This window comes from Osmerus mordax, chromosome 11 (genome assembly GCF_038355195.1).
Source record: "Osmerus mordax isolate fOsmMor3 chromosome 11, fOsmMor3.pri, whole genome shotgun sequence".
NCBI lineage: Eukaryota > Metazoa > Chordata > Actinopteri > Osmeriformes > Osmeridae > Osmerus > Osmerus mordax.
Genome location: NC_090060.1, coordinates 2,314,924 through 2,342,264, shown reverse-complemented (window position 1 = coordinate 2,342,264; position 27,341 = coordinate 2,314,924). Strand labels below are relative to the sequence as shown.

At 42.0% G+C, this 27,341-nt stretch overlaps 1 protein-coding gene across 3 annotated transcripts in view; it reads right to left on the bottom strand.

Annotated features, from left to right (window-relative positions):
* The window catches only part of golim4a (golgi integral membrane protein 4a), a 57,811-nt gene that overhangs the window by 7,443 nt on the left and 23,027 nt on the right, over positions 1-27,341 (bottom strand). For 2 of the 3 annotated variants that reach the window (XM_067246219.1, XM_067246220.1), the window contains exons 11-15: positions 16,262-16,338; positions 16,084-16,163; positions 1,812-2,030; positions 1,620-1,682; positions 1,453-1,548 (exon numbers count right to left, since the gene is read on the bottom strand). In XM_067246219.1, the coding sequence (XP_067102320.1) occupies positions 1,453-1,548; positions 1,620-1,682; positions 1,812-2,030; positions 16,084-16,163; positions 16,262-16,338 (535 nt within the window). The remainder of the gene's footprint in view (positions 1-1,452; positions 1,549-1,619; positions 1,683-1,811; positions 2,031-16,083; positions 16,164-16,261; positions 16,339-27,341) is intronic. The other variant, XM_067246221.1, reaches the window with a different exon arrangement.

The following is a 27,341-nucleotide window of genomic DNA, read 5'->3' as shown; positions in this document are numbered from 1 at the left end:
AAACTGGCTGTCAGCTGGAAAAAGATCAAGAAGCCCATGCTACAAAGCTTGGCCAAGCAAATCACTTTGAAACAATGTTACAATGAAAACAAAAAAGTAATAAATTAATATCTAATGAATAAATAAATAACCAATCCTGTTTCCGGTCAATTTTGTGTAATTCATTCAATAGTCTAATAATGATGCAATATAAAAAATAAACAGAAACTGATGTGCCCCTAAATTTTGGTCTGTGCCCCTAAACTTTTTCACTTGGAGGCACATATGCTCCTGCAACAAAAGGTTAGCGTAGAGCCCTGGGATAGACTTCAACTTAACGGCGGCAGGCAGTGATATTGTGAAAGTGGAATGTGGTGTGGTCTCTTCTGCAACCACAGGAGCAGTGGCAGACTCAAGCCATCTGAGGAGCAGGGGCAAAAAAATAAATAAAGGGAACCAGCTGCATTGGGTGGGATACAGGGTCGTTGCTAGACATAAAGCTGTACTGGGGCACAGGCCTAATTACAACAACTCTTAATTTTTTTTACTTGCTGCGTACAAGAAGTGTGCAATACAATTCACAATTCAATGGTCCGTTGCTTAACCCGCTATATGTACAGTTCAGGGACGTAGGTTTGATATCAGCTTAGGCAGGGACATCAATATTAAATACGAGCGATTGGAGGCACTCCACTACTCCCACTGGTAGGGCACGCTAGAAGGGACTTTATCAATTTTATTGCACACTGGGCTACTGTACAGGACCCTTTATCATCTTAAACTTCCATAGGGGCATCCTACCTGCCACAAAATCCATATTTATAGCATCCGAAAGATACATACTGTCATATCACACAGTGCATTCATTCATTTGGTTCTAACTGGAACGATCATTTTAAGGTAAAACCTGAATAAAACCTCTGCTCGGAACAAACCAATTGAAAAAATCCTGGGTTGAAGCCCTGCTCTGAGTGTTGCTGGGGAACCTAAAGGTGGAACCTTCATAGAATGAATAATGTGTGCAACGTTAAAGAACAGTGGCGAGTCAGGTAGCTGAGCGGTTAGGGAGTCGGGCTAGTAATCTGAAGGTTACCGGTTCGATTCCCGGCTCTGCCAAATGACGTTGTGTCCTTGGGCAAGGCACTTCACCCTACTTGCCTCGGGGGAATGTCCCTGTAGCACTGTAAGTCGCTCTGGATAAGAGCGTCTGCTAAATGACTAAATGTAACAGTGGCAGAACATTGAGCAGTGTTTAGAGTGCTCTCTCTCCCTCCACCACTCTCTCTCCCTCCACCACTCTCTCTCCCCATCTTTCTCTCCTCTCTCCAGTACCCATAGGAGTGGTGAATAAAGCCCACAGGTAAACAGACACTCTCATAGGTGCGACACCTGATTCCTGCATTCAACTGCTGGGACATGCCAAACAGGCTACAGTTACAGGGACAACAAGCGTGCGCATGTGTGCCCGCACACCTGTTCAAGGTTCTCTTCATTGTAGGGGTCTCCTTCCTCCTCTTCCTCCTCTACCTCGTCTTCTCTCTTCTGAGCACCAGCCAGATCCTCCAGCACCTATGGGCAGATATTAGGGTATCGATCAGCATCAAATAATTCTGTGTGTGTGTGTGTGTCTGTGCGCGCACCTCGTCCTCGCCCTCCTCCTGCTCATCCAGAGTATCTTCTTGCTGGTCTGGGTTAACCGCCATCTGCAACACACACACGTACGTTACCACTTCCTACCACTACTTAATCCTTGTGTTCTTCCTTCCAACCGAACCCTTTTCCGCTCCAAATATCTCTCTTCACTTAACTCCCCACTCTTCTCTTCAACTGACCCCAACTTTCTTTTGACTTTTTCCCTCCTCCCACACCACCAGTTCCTCATCTACAGCAGGCTGGTTGTGGTGTGTGTCTGTTTGTTTGGGCAGATCCCCCACTTCCTCCTCCTCCTCCCCTGCTCTGTGCTGTGGCTGCTGCTCCTCTGCCTCCTCAAATTCATCCTCCCCCTGGTTGTTAGGGTCGTCCTCGGGGTCCACCTCCCCCTCTACTGCCCCCTGCAGCACAGGAGGGAGGGAGACAGTGACGGGGAGGGGAGATCAGTGGGAGACCATGGCTTTGGGAATTGTCACTGGGGGTTGGAAGAGTGTGTGTGTGTGTAAGGAGAGATAGATGGATGTATGAGTAAGTATTTGGATGAATGAGTGAAGGTTTGGATGGATGGATGAGTATGAGTCTGGATGAATGGATGAGTAAGGGTTTAGATAGATGGATGGATAGATGAGGAAGGGTTTGGATGGATTGATGGATGAGCAGGGGCGGACTTGGCTATGGGCGACATGGGCAGCCGCCCAGTGTGGCATCTTGCAGGGGGGGGGGGGGACATAGGGCTGAAAAATCTGAACAATGACATTTGCATGATCAGTCTCCCTACTGGAAGCCCGAGGGGCGAGCAGGGGAATCTATGAAATAGTGCACCTCTAACTTTGTACAGTATGCATATAGTAAAATCTGTCACACTACAAAATGCTACCAAATTAACCATAATTTATTAATAATACTGGGAATACATACTTTCACAGATATATAGTTGAATTATTTTCTGCAAAATAATGTTCTGCTTTTCTGGGGCTTGAGCCCCGAATGTTCTCTCTAAAGCCCCAAATATTTCAGGTAAAAATGTGTCATTTTCATGACATCATGTTTATATTACAATGCTACGCGTGCTCTCATTACCTTTGGAATTCCATATCTAAGCTCACATCAAACGTAGACTAGCTCCTAGGTTTTGGCTTATGGGGGGATGGGGGGCGCCGGAGGCTGAGTTCGCCCAGGGAGCCACAAAGAAAGGGGTTTGGATGGATGAATAGATGGATGAGTAATGGTTTGGATGGATCGATTAGTAAGCAGTGTTTACAATACATTTATTTATTGATTATTAATAGTGCTGTCAGTTTAACACGTTATTAATGGTGTTAACGCAAACCCATCTTAACGGCATCAATTTTTTTATCGCGCTATTAACGTTCTTTTTGGCCAAGCAAACTTTGTCGTTTTTTTCACATGCTGTTGCAGCAACTACTGACGTTAGAAAAACTACAACACCACACCGGATCTAGTGTGGAAGAAATTGGGATTTCCTGTGTGCTTACATTAATCACTAATCAATAGAACTAGTCATTGGATACTAGTTAGTACGTTTATCATGTAAGATTGCTATTAATAACAGTATATTGTGTCTATGTGTCAGGTTAATAGATGTTCGGGGTCAGGAGAAAGTACTGGCTAAACGGTCCTTGTCATGACTACAAGGAGAGCTCCAACTATGAACTCTCTAGTGTGAGAGTTGTTATGTGTTGGGAGCAGTGAATCTTTTTCTCTAAGACTGTTGTAACGTCATTCCTGCCTGACTGTCACAATCTATGTTTACATTCTTGTGCCCTATAAAAGATGGTCCTCCGGCTTTCGGAGCGGAGAGAGACCTGGTTGAGACCTAAGCTTGGTGTTGTGTTGTCATTTATGGTCAGAAGACTGGTTTTCTCTCCCAATCTGCAGATTGATAAATACGTATTAAAATCCAGAACTCAACTGAACTTAGTCACTCCGTTTATGAAGAGACGGACAAAACACTTTCTTCATCACTAGCTAGACCGGAAACAAAACAACAGGTACGCCGCACACACTTGTTTGGTCTTGCGAGCCGGCTAAAGAGTAGTAGCAGAGCCCGTTTACGGATATTAGACATTCTCTGGTAGTAGGCTAAAGTTACGTTTTGAATGGATGGCGAGCGCGAGACGCCGAAATGGATGCCAACAAAATTCTAAATGGAACATTTTAACATTAAAAAGTTGCCAAATGGTTCCACTGACAAGACCAAAGTGATCTGTGTGTTTTGTCGTTGTGAACTGAGCTATCATCGCAGCACGTCCAGTCTGAAATACCACTTGATGGCCAAGCACACAGCTGATGTGAATTTTCCGCCCCCTCATCAAAGCTAGGCGATGGCAATTAAAAATAACAAAAAACATTTGCACTAAGCAATCCGATCCACTTTTCCATGTTGATAAGAGCATCAAAATGTTCAAAAATAATGGGACAAAAAGAAATCAATGGACATTTAGAATAGATAAAAATGTGCGATTAATTGCGATTTATCGTGAGTTAACTATGACATTAACGCGATTAAATATTTTAATCGTTGTAAAATCTCCTCTCTCGCTCTCTCTCTCTCTCTCGCCGTGGCGAATTTTGCAAGCGACAGAGAGACGCTTGCAAAATTGGCTGTAGGATGATTAAAATACATCATATTATTTGATATATTTGAATAAAGGGGAGTCAGGTGGCTGAGCGGTGAGGGAGTCGGGCTAGTAATCTGAAGGTTGCCAGTTCGATTCCCGGCAGAGTCAAATGACGTTGTGTCCTTGGGCAAGGCACTTCACCCTACTTGCCTCGGGGGGAATGTCCCTGTACTTACTGTAAGTCGCTCTGGATAAGAGCGTCTGCTAAATGACTAAATGTAAAATGTAAATAAAAAAACATGATATTAAGATTTTACTACATTAGTTGTAGGCTATAGCCTATCACTTAACACCCAACTGCACTACGCTGGTAACAAACGGCCAACCATGTGGTTTACCCCGATAAAAACGATATCCGATCAATTCTCAAAATGTAAACATTTTAAAATACAAAACCCAGATTGATGATTGCGTTGATTGTCAAGTCAACATATTAGTCAGTTAAACACGAGCTGGCATAGGCCTACACTTCAGCAGAGGAGACACTGAAACCCATAGGCTACATCACAAACCAAATGAGAAAGGAAAGCTCAGAGGAGGTGAAAGGCTTTGTGACCGGCGAGGAGAAATGGGCATCTGTTGTGAAAAGCCTTGCGCCATTCGTAGCCGATCGTGGCACTTTGCGGCGCTTCCGGGCGCTTCACAGCCAGTTGAGTGTGTTCCAGGCGTATGTCAGGTGTCAGGAGTTAGGTGGCTGAGCGGTTAGGGAGTTGGGCTAGTAATCTGAAGGTTACCGGTTCGATTCCCGGCTGTGCAAATGATGTTGTGTCCTTGGGCAGGGCACTTCACCCTACTTGCCTCGGGGGGAATGTCCCTGTACTTACCGTAAGTCGCTCTGGATAAGAGCGTCTGCTAAATGACTAAATGTAAATGTAATGTACGTCTGCGAGGATTTAGGGCTGTCTCACTGTCAAATCGGCAAGTGTGCGAGGGCTCTTTCGCAGATATTTTGAGCCCTTTATGCACCCTTTTTGTTAGTCCGCATTTTTGCAGTCTTTAGCAAAGTGAATTGCCCACAAATCACAGCGTTGTGACGTGAAAAACGAGGGTTACCAGAAAAAGCCTGGAAGCGAGAAAAAAATCCCAGCAAACCCGCCTCATAAGACAAGAAAGAAGAACAGTAAACAAACAAGCATGGAAGGAGCAACTAACCCTAACAAAAACATAGTTACAAATAAAAGTTAACATGTAAGTTTAAAGGGGTCATTGATTGCAAAACCGATTTTAGCTTGTCATAATGTAGTTGAATAACGACAGTTCGGTGGGTAAAATGGACATACAGTGAACCTCAAAGCTCACTGACACCTCTTTCCTATCTAAATCTCACAACTTGAAACTGCAGCTGTAAAACGATCGATTTCGAAAAAGCTGAATTTGTGACGTCACAAATATAGCATCATCTTTATCACGCCCCAACATTTACATACATACCAGCTGTGATGTTCTCGTTTTGTGTTTGAAATGAACAGACGTTGGTTGAATCATTACTGTACTTTACTGTGATTATACGCTTAGCAGATCTCATGCATACAGCCGTTGACTATTGGTAACTCTAACTAACCTCCGCGGGCTTAGTGCCAACGTTCTATATGTAACCTATGACGGCAGTCGTAACACAATATGTCACTGTCGTAACATCATGCTAATGTTGTAAACCTTAAACATTACATCACTCTTTTCTTCTTTTTTTTTGTACAACCAGATCCATCACATTGGACATGTGTAACTGATTCACTTGTTAACTGCAATAACAATATCACTTGTCATTCATAACTCAGCAGTACAAAGTATAAACATAATTCTGATCAATCTGTTGGACAGAACAGTCGTTCAGAAACATTCAGATTAATCTGTTGCTGGATTCAATGTAGACATTCTTTAACCGTCTCATAGTCATTAAGGTAAGATGGACGCTAGCGATTGACTCGAGAGGGATACCTCGGTGTCACAACAACAGTGTCCTCATTCTCCTCATCAGGATCTGTGAGCAAATTCCTTGTTATGGAGTGACCATCTTTGGTCGCTGTGATCATGGAGCCTTTGACCTCTGACACAACGTATGGCTTGTTGTTGAATGGGGTGCTGAGTTTGTTGTGCTTGGGTTGTCGGTAGAGTACCTTGTCACCAGGGGTGAGTGTGCTTGGCTTAGCCCGCCGGCGCGCATCTGAGTGGGACTTCATCTTTGCTTTTGCAGTCGTGTCTCGCTCTCTGATGGTGTGATCAGTGTAGTCCTCGCAGGTTGTGGTGATTAGCGGGATCTTTATGTGGATCTTGCGATGGAACAACAGTTCTGCAGGTGACACTTCTGTGGTGCTGTGTGGCGTGGCACGGTACTCACGGAGAAACGTATTGAGTCTCTGTTTCCATGGGGTGCTCTGTGTTTCTGCCACACGGATTGCTTTTCCAAGTGTACGCATAAAGCGTTCTGCTGATGCATTTGCTTGAGGCCAGAGAGGTGTTATTTTCCAGTGGTGAAAACATAGATGGCCTGCAAATTTGGAAAACTGTTCACTGTTAAAAGGGGGCCCGTTGTCTGTTTTCAGGACTCTGGGAATTCCAAAAACTGAGAACACTTTATCAAGGACTGGAATGACTGTGTTGGCTGAGACAGATCTCACACTTTCAACAACTGGGTAGCGGGAGTATTCGTCTATGATTACCAATAGATACTCTCCCATCGGAAGTGGGTCATAGAAATCTGCACTAGTGTTCTGCCAGGGGGCTTCTAGCAACTCTGACATTTTCAGAGGTTCTGACTGTGTAGTAGGTGTGTTGGCTTGACATGCTAAACAGTCCTTGACAGTTAGTTCTGCTTTCTGGTCTATGTTGGGAAACCAGACCTTTAACCTGAGCAATGTCTTAGTCTTGACAATGCCCTGGTGTCCTTCATGGGCTAGCTGTAGCACTCTGTGCTAAAGGGATGCAGGGATGACAATTCTTGTACCTCGCAGGATGATGTCATCAGTGTTGGACACGGTGAGCTCCTCACTAATCTGTCTGTAATTTTCAGTGTTGTAGCATGTTGTGTGTCGCCTGTGATTCTGTGCCACGTGTTGTTTCTGATATGGGTACCAACTTCTTGCAGGATTGGGTCTTTTAGTGTTTCTTCTTATATCTCAGTGAGAGTCATGGCTTTGGGTGTGGCATATTCAGCCACAAAGTTGACATATTCCTCTGCTACTTTCACCGCTCTCGAGCTGTCACTTGTCTGTATCGGGATTGGGTGACGGGAGATGTAGTCAGCAGGTTTGTCTGCGCCTTTCCTGTATTCTACCTTGAAGTTGTGTAAGGCTGTAGTCTCAGTCCCCATCTCTCGATCCTAGCAGGTGGTTTTTAACGCGGGTTGTTCCATATAATCTCTAGGGCTTTGTGGTCAGTGACAAGGATGAAAGGGTTGCCGTACAGGTATAGGTGAAAGTGTTCACAACCCCACACAATGGCCAGTGCTTCTCTTTCAGTTTGAGTAGCGTCTTTCTACGTCGCTGAGAGCACGGCTGGCGTATGCTATGGTGTGCCTCTCCCCTTCTCTGTTCTATTGGTAGAGAATGGCGCCTAGGCCGACTGGACTAGCATCTACCACAAGCTCTGTGTCTGGAGTATGACATTACCGTGTTGCTGGTCAGGCTGTCTTTGATCGTCTGTAGTGCTCTGGCGTGCTCAGGGTTCCAGTGCCACGGTGTGTCTTTCTTGGTCAGCTCACGTAGCGGTGCAGAGATGGAAGCAAAGTCTTTGATAAAACGAGCACAGTAGTTCGCCATGCCAAGCAGACTCCTGACTTCAGTAGGGTCTTGTGGATCACTGGCCTGCTGAATGGCAGCAACTTTTTTAGGGTCAGCTGAGATACCACCAGCTGAGAAAATGAATCCAAAGAATTCAAGTTTGGCCTTATTGAACTTGCACTTCTTTCTGTTGAGTGTGAGCCCTCTGTCTTTCAGTCTCTGGAACACAGCTCTGAGGCTGTCGTCATGGTCTTTATGTGTTTTACCATACACGATTATGTCATCACTAAGATTCTTCACTCCTCTGATGCCTTGCAGAGTCTGGCAGATCGCATTCTGGAACACCTCCGCCGCTGAAGAGATCCCAAAGTTCAGGCGCTTGTAGCGTCTCAAACCAAGGTGTGTGGTGAATGTTGTGATGTACCTGCTGTCTGGGTGGAGTTCTAGCTGATGGTAACCGGCAGTCAGGTCGAGCTTGGAGAAGACTGTAGCTCCATTCAATTCGTGGATCACGTCGTCCATGGTGGGAGTGATGTGGCGTTCACGTTGAATGGCAGTGTTGGCCTGTCTCATGTCGACACAGACTCTAACCTTGCCCGGATCCGTCGGCTTGGGTGGCGTCACGATGGGGGAGACCCATGGCGTAGGGCCTGTGATCGTTTCGATGACGTTGTCATCCTCAAGCCGTTTCAGCTCCTCTTCGACCTTCTGTTGGATGTGAAAGGGCACACGCCTATGTTGCTGGATGTCAGTGTTAATGTGAAGCTTTACTTGAAAGTCTTTCAGCATGCCAATGCCTTCAAACAGCACTGGGTATTTCTGTACTAGCTCATCTGCTACTGTTTGGCTTGTTGGAGCAGATACAGTGTTGACGATCTTGATGAGGCTTAGCTCTTTAGCTGTGTTGTAGCCTAGCAGAGAGCAGCTATCACCCTTCATTACATAGAATTCTGCCATGGTTTTTCTCTTGCCTGTCTCTGTGCTACATGTGAATGCACCAGTTATGGGCAGTGGTTTAGTGTTGCCATACGGAAATATCTTTATATTAGCTGGGCTAAGCTGTGGGCATGGTTTCAGTGTGCTGAGGACCGAGAAAGACTCGTAGAAAGACCGAGTCGGGAAATGAACGAATCCTTTCTGTTTACTTGGACGAGCCTATGCAACAGTCCCAATGCGCGGCCACAAGAAAATGAACGAATCACTCTTTGAGAGGACTCGTTACTCCCGAGTCCTTGCGCCTTGAGCCAAGTCCACTATTCTTTCCTCTTTTAATTTTCTTGTGAGTGCAACAACTTTTCTCGGTTCTGTGTCTTTATCCTCGTCGCCAATGTGATGTTCTCGTTTTGTGTTTGAAATGAACAGACGTTGGTTGAATCATTACCGTACTGTAGTGAATGACGGGGGTAGTTAGGGGAGCGGTCAAGCGCTGCGCTGACAATTAGGCAAGTGGCTGCACCTGTTGAAGGGAGTGTCAAGAGAGATATAAAAGGGAGAAGATTGATAGGGTGGTGTGTTGGTCTGGGAGCCGTTGTGGTGGATATCGCGGAAATAGAAATACACAGTACGCAATCGGGGGTGGCGGCGTTCGCAGACCATTTAGGTGTACCGCGGGAGGCAACTGCGCTCCCGTACAGTAGAGAGACCCCACCAGCGGTCTTGAGACACGCGTGACGTTGCGGTGAAGTGTGGGTGTGATAGCACCATGTGGCCATTGCTTGCCGTGCCCTAAGGGGATTGTAGCGTGGGTGTGTAGGGTGAGACACGTTTGCCGTGCCCCATGGGAGTGTTTAAATTAGAGGGGCTGTCCAAGTGACAGACACCTTGGTTGGCCCAGTGGGGGGTTTCTATGTGCGGGGCTCTGACTACTGCCGGAAGATCTGTGTGCCTGGCTCAATGCTCTCTTCTATGAATTCAAATAAAGTAACCTTTTTGTATCTTGAGTGTTCCCTCTCCTATGTCCAGCGGTGTACTCGCACTAGCCTGCATTGACTATCTACGCTCCATAGCGGAGGCAAGGTTTATTACAGTACTTTACTGTGATTATATGCTTAGCAGATCTCATGCAATACTGCCGTTGACTATTGGTAACTAACTAACCTTCGCGGTCTTAGTGCCAACGTTCTATATGCAACCTATGACGGCAGTCATAACACAATACGTCACTGTCGTAACATCATGCTAATGTTGTAAACCTTAAACATTACACCAGCCCTTTGGTGTTCTGGCCCAGGATCTCAGACACTAGTTGAGCTGCTCTGTGTACTTCAACGGGAATTACAAAGGAGAAAGTTTGGAAGTTTTTTTTTAAAGGATATTGAAAATGGACCATCGTAAATGCAGTGTTCCAGGCTGTACAGGGAACGCTGACATTTTTCAGAGTGAGAGAACCTTATGTTCATCACAACCGCAAGCTGTAGTATGATGTTGTCGCTAACAGTTATTAGCAATGCTAACGTATCCTGCCTGTATCTAGCATTGGTAGTGTGATGATTTAGTTTATTGGCTATGGGGCTAACGTTATTTCATGTTCATGACAGTGTTTCATTCAAATAAATAACCTGTGTTGTCATGTAAATCTACAATTCAAGATGCACGTTTCTCCAGATCTATTTTTCAGCAAGATAGCTAGAGCTAACTGAAGCTGAGTTGAATCACAATAGTTTGTTTGCTAAGCTGTAGTGTTAACGTTACCCACCTAAGTCGACCCCGTTTGCTTGGACAACAGAAGTGGAAACAACTATGACTCTTGCTTAGAGACTTGTTGCTCTTGTGGTTAATGGTAACTGACTTAAATTTGTTGTACTCGCTGTGATATATTGTTTTTATTATTATTGCTTGCTTTTTTTCCCACAGGTACACTTGCACTTATAGCGGTTCATGTTGTTTAATTGTAACTTGTTTAACTACATGCTCTTATGGTTCTTCCCTTTGGCACTTATTTTGGTTGGTCACAATGTGTGCTTCATGTTTTGGCTACTCGCAATGTTTTGTGGCTATCTTGTTGTTATGATCAGTGACCTATGCACTTTGTAAAGCTCTCTCTTGGAAGTCGCTTTGGATAAAAGCGTCTGCTAAATGAATAAATGTAAATGTAAACTAACGTTATCATTTCAAATGATATCTAGTCAATCTGTTGAAAACAATGTTGTGTAGACACAATAGATTTATTTGTACGTTTTTATTTAAAGTCTCCACCTTCGATGTTTCAGTGAGTGCTGTTGGCCGTGTTTTGTCTTTGCTCCGCAGCTTCACTCGTTGTAAACCAACCAATCAGCACGCACCTCATCTATATATTTTATGGAATATGAAAGGACAAAACCTATCGTTTCATTCTGGGGCTATTTCACAGAATACATCGGGGACATAGAACAGCACCCGGGCCATTTTAAGCCCAACCAATGTTACATACCCTATTAGGAGACCTTAAGGAACAGTGTGAAATACCCCCAAAACCCAGTCACTGACCCCTTTAAACACAAAGCTTGGTGGTTAATATAGCTATAACTGTGTGTATGTTGTCCTTTGATGATAAATTCCAAATATGCTTTTATCTGATTTGATCCAACAACATTACTATTTTGCAAAGTGTTGTCCCATACTATTTTGAGCCCTTGCAGCCTCTTGCACTCAATCCCTTACTAGGTGATGTTAAGTAAGTATGTGAGGGTTCAGGGCTTAGGGAGGGGACATTGGGATCGGGCCTTTGTATCATAATTCTCTGCACAAATGTGTCCAAAACTGATACATTCAAGTTAAATATAATAATATTCATAGTTAACTAAATTCGGCAAATATTACAGTCCAACATAATGTTTATATTACATAAAGCTCCAAAAACTAGCGCTCAAATTAATGCAACAAAAATGTACTTGCACGCTCTTCACGGTGGCATTACTTGAATTCCCAATGTACACTCACATCAAACTAGGTCCAAGGTTTGGGCTAAGCCCCTAATGTTTACAACGTCTAGCTCCACCTCTCTCCTCCTCATAGCATTTAAAGCTACAGACAGAGAAATGGCACGTCCTAAGGAAAGCTCATTGTAGGACTGCTCGTAGTGGCTGTAATTCTGCACCAAGGCTGAATTTCGGAAAAGAGACTTCAGATACAGTATTAGGGGACCACTAAAGCCTATATAAAAGCATCCAAAAACAGCATGCCATGGGACCTTTAATTATTTGCCATCTTTTAAACCACATGCCTTCTTGTTTTCTTTAACATTGATTGGGATAGATTTACTGCACTAGAAAATACAGTAGTATTATATGACATTTTTTCAAGAGCAATTCCTGAAGGGGACACCAACATTACTGCTGTAACACATAGCCTACATTGTAATGTTAAATGTATATTATTAATATTATTTAAATGTTCTTATGTTTACAGTGATTTATTGGGGGGGACAAATCATATTTTTCCCAGGATGGGGGGGGGTCATGTTCCCCGTCCCCCCCGGGATTAACGCCTATGGTCGGGAGTGCTGCAGCGTTACGGGATATGTAGGCCCTACCTGTCTCTGCGTGCTTCATACTGTCATTGTGAAGCTTCAATGTTTCGTGTTTGAATTGTTTTGACGCTGTTACAAATTTGGACAGTCCTGCAATTGAAGGCCCACAAAATTTACAGTACACACAGTGCGCATTCCTCCGTCTTGGTACCTTAACCATTGCCGCCAGTACTGCCAGTATTGCCATGGCAATAATACTTTTTCGCAGACCTTATGAGGTTTATTGGGTGTGCTCAAGCCTTCGGCGAGAGCACAACCTTTGTTCTCTCACATATATATTATTATTATTATTTTTATTTTTTATTTTTGCCCCCCTAAAACTCAGTAAATACTTGGCCTACATAGACAACATAGGTGTCAAAAGTTTCGTCTTGGTAGCGATTGAGTTGCTTCTTTGGAATTTACGTTCCGTTGCATGGTTTAAGCGTAAGTTAAGTTTTTGTGGCGAAAAGTGAAGCTAACGGTGGCTAATTTGCTAGCCACAGTCACTGACGTTACTAACGTCACTGCGTCACTAACGTCACGAAAACACGCGTGACTACCTTTGCCAGAACATTCGTTTCACATCTGTTAACTTGGGGGATAGCTAGGCTAACTATAGCTTTACTGCAAGGCAGCTGCAGAAACGCCACAAGAAAAGAGGCCAGGGTGATAACTATTTACTCATTTTACTTTGTGATATGACACACAATTGTGATGTGTAATGTACAATATAAGCTGATATTATTAAGGAAGTACATCTACTTTCGGAAACAGTAGTCTACTATTTCACTGAAGTATTAGCATCATGACATTAGCCTGTGTTTCCCGGGCAACACATACTACAGTGGTCTATGATGTAGCGTTATCTGTTTTCAATCGTTAAAATAAACATTCCTCACATATACATTTTCGTTGTAGGATTTATTCTGACATTAGAAAACGATTTGTTGGTGAAATTACCATTACCTGTGGTTTCAAACCAGTGTAGCTCACTGCAACACTGTAGCTTACGCGAGACACACTACAAAAACATCTAGCTACAGTACACAGCTGTTTAGGAAGTCAAACGGCGACAGAAAATGTTCGGCACTCCCCTTACTTAAATCAAAAGTCTATCTAACTACTAACCTGAACTGCATTGCCACAGCCTAAACGTTGTCAATCTGTTCATGAAAATAATTAATTTCAGCCTAAACCGTACAACGGAACGTTAAATCCAATTCAACCAACGCAATCGCAACCAAGACGAACACAGCAGTAGTCTAGTACTGTACCGTAGTAGTACAATTTACCGGGGCAGCTTCTCAACACAGGGCTATATCGCATTTTGCGTTGTTACTGACAATGATCGCTACCAGTGAGCTTTTTATGAATGAGCAATTTTCCACTAAATAAATGTCAAGCTTATTTACGTTTTGGGGGGCATATTTTCAGTTAGCAGATGGTACCGTTTGAATTGCGATTCCATCTTCTACTGCCGGGTAACGTCGTAGAATAATCTTCAAAGGGGTTGTTTATTCATGAATGAATGCAATATGAGTAGGCTAAATGCCTGAAAATATCATGAGAAGAGAAAAACTTAAAATGACGTTTAAATCATAGAGATTAGGTCAATTTTTACACCGGTCTGCAATAATGTCACGAAAACACGCGTGACTACCTTTGGCAGAACATTCGTTTCGCATCTGTTAACTTGGGGGATAGCTAGGCTAACTATAGCTTTACTGCAAGGCAGCTGCAGAAACGCCACAAGCAAAGAGGCCAGGGTGATAAATATTTACTCATTTTACTTTGTGATATGACACACAATTGTGATGTGTAATGTACAATATAAGCTGATATTATTAAGGAAGTACATCTACTTTCGGAAACAGTAGGCTACTATTTCACTGACATATTAGCATCATGACATTAGCCTGTGTTGCCCGGGCAACACATACTACAGTGGTCTATGATGTATCTGTTTTCAATCGTTAAAATAAACATTCCTCACATATACATTTTCGTTGTAGGATTTATTCTGACATTAGTAAACGATTTGTTGGTGAAATTACCATTACCTGTGGTTTCAAACCAGTGTAGCTCACTGCAACGCTGTAGCCTACTGTACCCGAGACACTAGTGTGAGTAGCTAACAACAACTCCTCAGCTGTTTAAGTCAAACGGCAACAGAACATGTTCGGCACTCCCCTTACTCAAAAGTCTTTCAGTAGGGAAACTATCTGACTACTAACCTGAACTTCATTGCCACAGCCTAAACTTTGTCAATCTGTTCATGAAAATAATTAATTTCAGCCTAAACCGTACAACGGAACGTTTAATCGAATTCAACCAACGCAATCGCTATCAAGACGAACACAGCAGTAGTCTAGTACTGTACTGTAGTAGTAGAATTTACCGGGGCAGCTTCTCCACACAGGGCTATATCGCATTTTGAGTTGTTACTGACAATGATCGCTACCAGTGAGCTTTTTATGAATGAGCTATTTTCCACTAAATAAATGTCAAGCTTATTTACGTTTTTGGGGGCATATTTTCAGTTAGCAGATGGTACTGTTTGAATCGCGATTCTATCTTCTGCCGGTAAAGTCGTAGAATAATCTTCAAAGGGGGTTCTTTATTAATGAATGAATGCAATATGAGTAGTCTAAATGCCTGAAAATATCACGAGAAGGGACAACTTAAAAGGACGTTTAAGTCATAGAGATTAGGTCCATTTGTACACCGGTCTGCCAAATGTATTCGTTTTGATTCAGCCTGTCAGCTGCCTCTTGCAGGGGAAATGAGAAGACATCATATTTCATTCTACACTTCACTCGTATTTTGAGTTGTAAATGAGCAGCAAAAAAAAAGATGCTTTTAAATCTATGTAATCTTTATAAATAATAAGTAGGCCCGATGCATTTTTATATAAAATATACAGACCCCTGTGCAACCGACGCAAGCAAGCACACCCTACAATTTCCCCAGAAATTGTATCCTCTCTAGTTTAATTTAGAAGACTTAAGTAAACTGTATTACAACCACATTTTATGTAGTGAGGAATCTGAAGCGATACGAAAACATTAGACTTTTCAATAGGCTACACCTTGCGCCTTTCGCTGGCTAAAAGGTTTTGCAATAGTAATACGCTGGTGATGGCACCTATGACCACTGGTATTCTTCAAGCCACTGGTGTCGAAATTCATATGTTCGTATCATTCTCACTCACATCCGTTTGACATGGCGAATTGTCCGCTTCATTTTAACACGTCAGATTTGAGTAGCCTATATGCGATTGCTGCGTGCGTTTTGACGAGAGGTGGTTATTTTTTTTTATCAACGTTAGGCTACACCCTTCCGGGAGGGGGGCAGGGGGGGTCGCGGGGCTGAAGCCAACTTTATCTGTTGAATGCTCAGAGCACGTTTTAAAACGTGTTCTTAAAATACACATTACAATCAGTGATACATTTGCGACCCATTAAAAATTACGGTCGCAATGGCATGTCAAAAGGACGCAAATGCGAACATTTCGGTCGCAGTGTAGTGCCCTGGATGGATGAGTAAGGGTTTGGATGGATAGATGAGTAAGGGTTTGGATGGATAGATGAATGAATAATCTAACCTCCTGATGTACTGGTACTCGGTGCCCCTCTTCATCATGCTTCTCATCTCCCTCCTCAGGTTGCAAAGGTGTGTCCTTCTCTGCACGATTGAACACACACACACACAGTAGCCTTTTTAGGAGTCTAAAGTTGGAACAGTACACAGGAGGTGTGAGGATCTTTCTCTCCGTCCCTCACCTTCCTCCTCATCTGCGTGGGGGTCATCCTCTCCCTGGGCGATGTCGTTGTCCATGTTCTCGTACTGGCTCCTCCTCCTTTGTAAACCACAGCACAGAGCCATAGAGAGAAGGAGTTGTGTCAACTCCATTGCCTTCAATGAGACTTTTGAGAATTTTTCCAATATAGCCGCAGAAAAGTTCCAAACAAAACAGCCGCGTCATTGAGAAACAGCTGTATGACAACACTTCAAAGGTAATAAGTTAAATTGCACCATGTTTAATCTTTTTTTAAATCTTATCACAATCGAATGGCAGCAGTAGTCTAGTACATTTAACGTTGTTAGTACTGAGAGATGTCATGCTAGCTAGCAATAACATATTGCTACCAAAAACAATGGTTAAGAAGTTACTGTAGTCTTGCTAAATTAAACAATGTACTACAAAGTCAGTTATGACTTTGGCATTGGCAAGGCATGAAGAGATTAAGTGAGATGTGAATACATTTGATACCATTACCAAGTGAGGCTATATACATGTTTTAGGTTCCAGGATAAGTATCATACATAGGACATTTTTTAGTTTTTACCAATACTTTATTGGCTTTTTCCACACAAAGAAAGTACACAAATACCAATGACCACAACAGTAGCAAATGTGTACTATATAACAAGACAATCAAAAGACGAAAAAATTATAAAATAACACAAATAAAACAAAACAATAAGAAAGAAAGGGCAGCAGTAGTGATGATATTCAAGTTAATGCAACATTCTCATCCTCCAAAAAAGGTTTCCATACTTTATCAAACTGTTTTCTCTTCCCTCTAACAATATATGCAAGTCTTTCCAATGCAAGGTATGTTGCAATCTCCTTCAACCATAACTTTACAGAGGGAAATTGTATATTTCTCCAGAAGAGAGCGATAAGTCTTCGAGTTTGGATGAGTCCAAAATCAATCAGTACTGATTGTGTAGAATTGACAACCAAATTTCCAGGGCATATACCCATGATACAAAGTTTCGCATTTAGGGGAACATTCCTACCCACCATCTGGGAAATGGCCCCCACCACACTCTTTCAAAATGATTGTACTATGTACTATGATTGTATTATCCGGAATATTAGGACAGATTTTATTCCACTTTACTGGGGTGATATAAGTTTGCATTAGCCATTTTTATCGGAGCAGTTTCAATCTTGTATTAATCGTATTTTGCTGTGCCTTTAAGCATGCCATGTCATCCTCAAGTATATCCTCTCCAATATCATCTTTCCATCTTTCTAACCTGTCTTTGGATGATCCTTTTCATGAGATACTAAAGTCCCATAAAACAAAGAGACTAGACCCCTTTTAGTCAGATTTGTATCGATTAAGTTTTCAAAATGTGTCAAAGGTGGCTCAGACATTAGGTCCTTATGTTTTGCCGATATAAATGTTTCAGTAGTAAATATTTGAAACTGTACTCCTTACATATTTTCTCGAAGGTAAGTAGTTCACCATTTCTGTATAGGTTCCCTACACATTGCACACCTTTGGTTGCCCAAAGCTTAAAACCACCATCACCTCTACCTGGTGCAAAATCAGTGTTCCCCCATATTGGAGAAAAACAAGATAAAGTAGGGATTTCCCCAATATGTTGGTGTACACGATACCAAATGTAAATTACATTGTTGAGAAAAGGATTCTTTGTCTTTTTTCTCAATGTTTAAAATCTGCTGAATATAGATACAGCTTGAGGGGTATTTCTGATGCAGTTGTATACATTTTAAAACATGTCTTAATGAGTTCCTTTATAGTAGAGAAAATGTGATGCAGTACCCTATAAGGTGCCCTTACAATGGTCTAAATTTGACTTCCTGTGCCCTTAATTCCAATGGAAAAGGGTTCTGTTATGAAGTGCCCTTTATGCTGCCCCTACATGTGTCCTAAATGGTGTCCTTTCCAAAGAAGATGATTAAATGCTATGCCCAACGGTCTCCCTACAATGTGCCCACTAGGGCATGCTTTCCCAATAAATATTGCTCAATATTTACCCAAGCTGGAAGAATATCTGAGCCAAAATAAAATGAGGCAGAGTGTAATTGAGCAGACCAGTAATACCACCGCAGATTAGGAAGACGCAGGTCACACCTCTCATATGGCAAGTAAAGCAACTTAAATCGTAGCCTAGCTTTTTTATTGTTCCAAATGAATCTAGCAAGAATGTTGTTAATTTTATTTAAAAAAACACTTGGGAAGTGGGATCGATTGAAAAAGGTACAGGAATTTTGGCAGTATATCCATTTTTATTATATTAATACGGCCGATCATTGAGATTGGCATTACTGTCCAGCAGTTTAATGTTTCTGATATTCTTTCTGTTTGCAGGTCATATTTTTAAGCTACACTAGTTTCAATTTCAGGTGTAATTTTAACCCCTAAATACGTAAACCATTTTTTGCAAACACTGTCTTTATAGTTGTTCTCAGACATTCATTATCGTTCAGAAATAACAGTGATGATTTAGAGAAATGTATTTTATATCCAGAGAACTTTCCAAATAGTTGAATTAATGAGGTTAGAATTGGAATACTGTCCATAAGTCTGGTCAGAAAAAGGATGACATCATCTGCATACAAAGATATCTCAGGGTTCTTCGCAGCACTTTGCAGTTAAGGTAGCCGCCAAATCAACACATGCCGCCCTTCTCTGCAGAACGCATTTGAGGAAAACCTTTTAGTAGCAAACCCCCACCCTACCACCTTAACTAACATTTTATGCGGGAAACCCTGTATCTTATGTTCTTGCTCACCTATCTGGATGCCTGTGAGGCCGTGATGGGCTCTAACAGTCATAGCGAAAGGTTCAATAGCTAAAGTGGATAGCATCGGTGATAGTGGACAGCCTTGTCGGGTTGAACGCTGTAAGTTGAATAGTTTTGAGACAATACTGTTGGTCAGAATCTCCGCTACTGGGTTTGTGTAGAGAACATTAATCCATCTAAGAAATCCCACTCAAAGTACAATCGTGGCAGCAATTATAAAAGGTAGTGCCATTCTATTCTGTCAAATGCCTGTTGGGCGTCTAATGATAGTAATGCTGTATCCTTACCACCAGCTTTTTCATGTAATACATTAAGGACTCTTCTAATGTTATGGAAACCTTGACAATTTCGTACAAACCCATTCTGGTCGTTATGTATAAGTTTAGGGAGGTGTGGATCCAATCTTCTTGCTAGCATTTTACAAAGTATTTTAGTGTCACTACACATCAGACTGATTGGCCTAAATGACAATCTCTCTGTGGATGGCTTGCCTGGTTTTTGGATGAGGGTTATCATAGCTAGTCTCATGGTGGGTGGAAGAGTTCCTTCCTGGAAGCATTTATTATACACATTTAGAAGTGGGCTCTACTGATCTAGTTTTAAATGTTTTATCAAATTATATAGGCAATCCATCGGGCCCAGGTGCCTTACCACTATTCATATTTTGGATTGCTTTTGACAACTCCTTGGCTGTTATATCCCTATATAATAAATGTTTTATGTCGTCAGATAATGACAAACTGAAGCTGGTCAAGAATGTTTCCTGCGCATCTTGCTTGCATTCTGATCTATGCAAGGATTCATAAAGGTATTTGAAGCAGGTATTGATTTATAGAGGGTCTATTGTTAAATTCCCTTGTGATGTCTAATACTATTTATTGCACGGTCAGTTTGCTGTTTTTTGATTCTCCAGACTATAGGTTTTCCAGCCTTCATGGTAGGCTTGTTTCAACCACATTAAACTTTTGGCGCTTTCATCCATGGACATTTTATTATATTTAGTTGTCAATATCAGCAATTCCTTTTGTTTTAAATTATCATCTTTTGTATACAGGTCATTTTCTAACGTTTCATTTCCATTTTATAATGTTTCGTCTTATAGCTGGTGTATAACTAATAATTTCTCCCCTGATGAACGCCTTAAATGCTTCACATCTGATACAAGGACTAGTTTCATTAGTGTTAAGCGCAAAGAACCTGTCATTTTTTGAGTCAATATTGTCAACAAAAGTTTGGTCTTGTAGCCATCTCGTCTGGAATCTCCAATTAGGTGGGCTATGGATAATTTTGTCAAGATGGATTTGGAGTGATACAGCAACATGGTCACTTATCACGATACCATTATATCAATATTCGCTAACCCTGGGTAAGAGTTCCCTGTAAATAATGAAATAATCGATGTGGGAATGTGATTTATATGTACTTGAATAACAGGAGTAATTATTTTTATCAGGATTCCGTTACCTCCAGAAATCAACTAGATTAAGGTCCGCTATAAACTGTTTCAGTACTTCTCTAGTTTGAGTTTTACTCGTGTCACAGCCCGTTGAACGATCTATTGTTGGATTTAAAACACAATTGAAGTTCCCTTCTAAAATAAACAATCCGCTCACTGTTGATAAATCAAGAAAGATATTCCTGAAGAAGTTGGGGTTATCCTCATTGGGACCATAAATACTTTCCATGTCATTGATAGGATTGCATCGGACGATAACGTATCTTCCACCTGGATCTTGGATAGTTTTAACAATCTGCAATGTTATTGTCCGGTGAATAAGGATAAGCCCAGATCAGGCGATTGTCAAAAATAAGAGTTATGTTGCAAAACGCAGAGTGGTGTTATTTTCAGCAGCGTAACTGGATAAAAAATTAAATAAAAATGTTTTCCGAAAAATTGCAATACTGCCGCAATTAACGGGCAATGTAGACAATCTGGCAAAACATTGTTGACTGTTTAAATTCGCAAATTGTAGGCCTACCAAATCTACTTAACATAACTAATGCATTTAGGCCTACTGATAATTATCGTAATTTGATGAGCTGTCTGAAACCATTCAGACAGTACCACTTTTTTCTGAAATAAAACCGCGGTTTATAACCCGATTAAAATTTGTCCTTGTGGTGGTGCGGTTTATATTTTGAAGCGGCTTATAGAACGTTTTTATAACAAAACAACAGTAGAAACACTTTTTTTCGTGAATGCTATTTAACCCGTTAAGGAGTAGCGTCGCACATATGTGATCGTTCGAATGCAGGTCTCACAGCGTAACGTCGCATATATGCGTAGCCGGAAAGCCACCTCCCTGGAATTTGTTTTTGCAGGTTGGGATGTCTGCTAGCATGGTAGTAGCATTGCTACGAGTATTATGCTAGCTAACTTAGCCCAGAAGCTAACTAAAGCTAGCTAGCTACCGTTTTGGAAAAATAACTTGCGCTTTGGGGACCCTCGGAAATATTTAGAACTCACGCGTCTAAAAGGTAAATATAAGTTAATTCCCGGGCAATAGAAAACATACATTACGCACTTACTTTAGTTTCCGAAGTGTGTTACACAACGGCATGCTGTACTGCCTATACTCATGCATTGCTTGGTATCATTGTTCATTGTTGTATCAAGTGCGGCATATATTCCAGTGCGGTTTATAGTCAGATTTAAAAACACAAAGCTCCCATTCTGGTGGGGTGCGATCTATAGAAAATGCGGCTTATTTTCCGAAAAATACGGTAATCACTGGCCGATATTCTCAACAGGAGGTTGAAAATAATAGCCAAAAAAAGAATGTAGCACCTATTGAAAATTGTATTTGGAGGTTATGTATAAATTCAAGACACTGCAGGAGAACAATGTTTGGACTTGATGTGGGCTAATAATGTTTTTGTCTTCACATCTTGAACAAAATTAATAAATTACTTCAAAATAGCTTTGCCACACACATTTATTAACTGATAGGCTAAATGCTGAGCTTTAAAATAAAAGGGAAAGATAAACATGACTAAAATGGGGATTCACTGAAATACGTATTATTGCACAGATCCAGCATAGACTTTCAGATCAGAAGTTGACCCAAACTGTAGCACACTTTGCTTGGCACAACAGTCATTTAAAATTGCTCAGCGTGACTAAGAATATATAATTATTATATTACGCGTGCATATTTAATCCAAATCCAATTATTACTATTCTGGCTGACAGTGTATGGACAGCTGCCCCATATTTCCAGATTTCCAATTAACATAGTCTGCCTCCACAGGTCCAGATGGGGCTTGGACAGTGGCAGACTGTGGCTGTTTGAAGGGCAAAGGATGAAAAATGTAAAGGGCTGCTACTGCAAGACATGAGCTCTCACCAGTGTAACAATGGGAATGGGACGACACCCCAAGTGTTGTCACAGCCTCACTTTGGGAAAGCATGCCCTAGTGGGCACATTGTAGGGAGACTGTTGGACACAGCATTTAATCATCTTCTTTGGAAAGGACACCATTTAGGACACATGTAGGGGCAGCATAAAGGGCACTTCATAACAGAACCCTTTTCCATTGGAATTAAGGGCAAGGGAAGTCAAATTTAGACCATTGTAAGGGCACCTTATAGGGTACTGCATCACATTTTCTCTACTATAAAGGAACTCATTAAGACATGTTTTTAAATTTATAGAGGGCACCAGTGTTTCAGTCAAGACCACCTAAACAGAGATCAAGTCATGACCAAGACCAGAGTGTATCGAGACCGAGACAAGACCAAGACTTTGAGGGGTCGAGACCGAGTCAAGACCAAGACAGGGCGAGACTGGGTCAAGACCAGACCACTCAAAATACACAAGCAGTAGGGTTTGACTAGATAATAAATAACTGTACCGTATTTCTTCGAATAAACGCTGCGGTGTTTATTAAAGAGATTGTTCGTGAATTGTAGCTGCAGGCAGCCATAGACAACTTAGTTGCTGACATTGTGACAAATGAATCATGCAGCTAAAAACGCAGGTTTCATTTACTGCTGACCTTGTCTATGAGTGCGGCAACTCCCTTTCTCATTGGCTATCAATTAGGTGTGCGTTTGTAGTACAACTGTCTCAAATACAAGTGTTCTACATTGTGTAGAAATCTGAAGCAGCATGCCTAAACGTTCATACACGTTAGCTTTCAAACAGAAAGCTGTGCAGAAAGCTATGTTCATGTGTAATAAATACTGGGGTTGAATTTAACCAATTAAATAACCGTTTACATATCTTTATTTTTATTTTTATATATATATATATAAATAGCGCCCGATCACAAAATAAGTCATTTAAGGTTACTCTCCTATAAAACAGGTATATAGCTTGCACAATTATTAAACAAACTAAATGGCCTTATGTTATTTATCTCATTTATACGACGGCATGTCATTTCATTCAGCATTCAACACCATCATCCCCTCCAGACTGGTCTCCAAGCTTGTGGACTTGGGACTAAGCACCTCCCTCTGCAAATGGATCTTCCACTTCCTGACGGGGTGGCCACAGGTGGTGAGTCGGTGACCACACCTCATCCACACTGATCACCAAACCCAGGCACCCCTCAGGGCTCAGCCCTCTCCTGTTCTCCTTGTTCACTCACGACTGTGCGGCAACACACAGCTCCAACCTCCTTCTTAAGTTTGCTGACGACACAACCATCGTCGGCCTCATCTCTGACAGTAACGAGTCAGCCTACAGAGAGGAGGTTGACACCCTGACATCATGGTGTCAGGACAATAACCTCTCTCTCAACGTCAGCAAGATCAAGGAGATGATTGTGGACTATAGGAGGCGGCAGGAGGAGGAGCATGCACCCCTTCACATCAACGGATCCGAAGTGGAGAAGGTCAGCTGCTTCAAGTTCCTCGGGGTGAACATCAGCAATGATCTCACCTGGTCTGTTCACACGGACAAGGTGGTCAAAGCGGCCTGTAAACGCTTCTTCCTGAGGAGACTGAAGAAGTTTGGTATGGACTCAGTCATCCTCACTAACTTTTACAGATGCATTATAGAGAGCATTCTGACTGGTTGCATTACAGTGTGGTATGGGAGCTGCACAGACAGGAATGGCAAGGCCCTACGGAGTGTGGTCCGTTCTGCTGAGTTCATCATCGGCAGGAAGCTCCCAGCCCTACAGGAAACCTACCACAGACGTTGCCTCAGGAAAGCTGGCAGGATTCTAAGAGACTGTTACCACCCATCCTTCAGTCTCTTTACCCCGTTGCCTTCTGGCAGGCGTTACCGCAGCATTCGGTCGCGCACACGCAGACTGGACAACAGTTTCTACCCAAGGGCCATCAGGCTTCTGAATGGACATTGATATGGACATTGATTCACTTCACACTAGTCACTTTAAACACTGTCACTTTCAGCTACTGGTTGCACTATCAGTAACATTGCACTACTGTACTTCGCCATCAGGCTCCTGTATGGTCATTGACAGTCATTGATTGACCTCTTAATAGTTACTTACACACTGTCACTTTCAGCTGCTGGTTGCACTATCTGTAATTTTGCACTATTGCACTCACTGTATTCATCCTAGGTTAGAATAGGTTATAGGGTTGTAATAGGTTTTATGTGTATTTAGGGTTAGTATAGTGAATTATTTATTTTCGTGATATTTAGGAATTTTTTGTCTTCAGGGTTAGTATATTGTATTATTTATTGTCATCTGTATATTTAGGAAGTTTTACTTATTTAAGCTTAGCATTATGTTCTGTGTACTTATTTGTTATGTTATGTCATGCCAGGTGCTTGCGTTATGAAGTCGGGAGAGGTATGCAGCTGACATGAGTAAACGTTGATGTAAAATAACGTTATAGTCATCATTAGCTACATTTCTTTATGTGGCCTGGCTCGTTATCACCAACAAAATCTGGCAAGCAACTGAAACTAACGCCCTGAAACATACAGTATGTTAACTACATAACTAATACTAGCTAAATATCTGTGTAATGGGGGAAGATATTTGTGAAGATTTTTGGTCCAGAGGCACATTGCAAATGTTAGGTAGCTAGCTTTGCTAGCATTACTTACGCCTAGCTTACCTTTTTTAATGTTTTCTTTCTAAATTCCGGTAAAAGTTTGATGTAGGCCTAGTGCCAGCCTTCTCCGTGAGCATCTCTTTATAGAATTTACACAAACTGTGTGTTGTCTTTTGGACGTTATTGTAAACGCTGTGGTTCAGGTAACCAAATCTAATTATAGCTGATTTGGCCAACAACTTCAGACAGACACTGTTTTGCCTATCTTCTTGATGATGGGTAATTTCAAATTAGAAATTAGTTAAGTTATTGGTTGCATTTGAAGCGTGACGTATTACTCTAGAGGGCATTTTAGAAATGCTTTTTCAACCCTGGGGGCACCAGGCAGTCACCCTCTGAGTCTTCCAGTGGGCCTGGATACACCCATGGGGACAGTATATCGCACCTATAACATTGGGGAAACCAGAAGGAAAGGATGAAGTAATATAGAGGCTTGTCAACATATAGGCTACTATAAACAATGAAAATACTTTATACAATTGAATAAAAAGTCTCCTTGATTCTTTGCGTTTCAAAATTACCTGGAAAACTGATGATAATATTCAGGTACTGCTTTGGAGCACGGTATACCCTTCATATTTCCTGGCATAGTTGCCTTTTTCTAAACCTTTTTAAGTCACCAACCCTGTTCAAGAATGTCCCACATGCAAAGACACAGAGAGATGCAGACAGACTGAACAGTGGTCAAGGCTTGGCTACAGTGAGTTTGCATCTTGTGTGTGATTCCAGCAGACTACATAGTCTAGGCCAGGGTTCTCCAATCCTGGTCTTCGAGGGCCGCTGTACTGCATGTTTTAGATGTTTCCCTGCTCCAGCACACCTGTTTCAAATGAATGGGTTGTTATCTAGCTCTGTGGAAGCCGGGTAATGACCATTCATTTGAATCAGGTGTGCTGGAAAAAAAAAAATCTCTGCATCCTCTGGTGACGAGAGGAGGTGAATCTTGCCATTGTGAAGTACTCTCATCCTGCATGGATTTTGTTGAAACCCTCGGAAGGAGCTAGCATCCATAAACAGCTTATTGACTGCATTGAACTCATGTCTCTGTCTCAGCGGAGAAGTCTTAGGTGAAGGACAGTTTGCTTCCATTGTGTTTGATGTCACGCATTTTGGAGCAGCTGAAAACAAATTCACAGTGCTGGAACTTCAGAAAGCGTATGAGGACTGCCCTGTCTTGGTTCGGTTTTGCCGGGCCCAGTGTACGGTGAGCTCTTTCCAGCGTAATGGATTGATCAGTACCCAACCAGCCCGGCAACATCTCCTGCACAAAGTCCAACAGTTGTCGGTTTCCCTCTGCCCCCTCTCTGAGTCCAAACATTCGTGATTTTCCAAGTCTTCAACTTTAGATTGAAGATACGTGATCCGCCTTGAAGCTTTACTCAGGCCCGTCATGGTGTTATCCAACTTGTCTTCCGTTGACATGATGCGTGTTTCGGCTTCCTCCAACCGCACAATATTGGATGCTATGTCTCCCTTCACCTCATTCATGTTATTTTCTAGAGCCTCAACCAAGTTGGCCATCTTGCAGAGCCGTCCGTCTAATCCGTCCAGTTTGGAACCAAACCCACCGAACTCCGCACAAAGTGACTTTAGCTCTGTTAGCACGGCGGCTATGCTAGCTTGGTCCGTACTAGCTTGTGAAGTGGATAAATATGTACTACGTTTTATCAATTTCTCAATGTTTGAAATGATGTAAATACTTTTGTAAGTTCCCTTATATTGTGAAATATACTACGTCTTGAAGTGAAGAATAATTGAAAGTGTCGTGAAGGGCTAGATCCTAAGTCCAAACAGGCGCACTGGAACTCAGTTTGATGCAAAAGTTTATTCAGACACAAACGTATCTAAACAAGCGAGTGTGTTCCCGGGACCAGACTGAAATTTTTCTCCGGATATTCCTCTTTTATATCAAAACCTTATCAGTTCTGTAATTTTGCTATTGGTACATTACTGTTTGTCACAGATGCATAATGCATTTTACACTCTATTGGTCTCTCTCTCTCTGAAGGCTTCAGATTACAGGTGCATAGAAAACTCGCATAGAAATGTTTTAGGCTTGCTCTGGCCTTGAAGACCAGCTGCACTGGGTTGTTGAGTGTAAAGTTGTAAATCTGTCCCATGATATCTGGGCCTTGTAGTCCATGATATCTGGGCCTTGTAGTTTTCTATGGAGGAAGCATACACACCATCTTCTCTCGCCCTCAGCCCCTAAATATCCAGATTTGCACTTTTGGGCTTAATATCTTCTACAT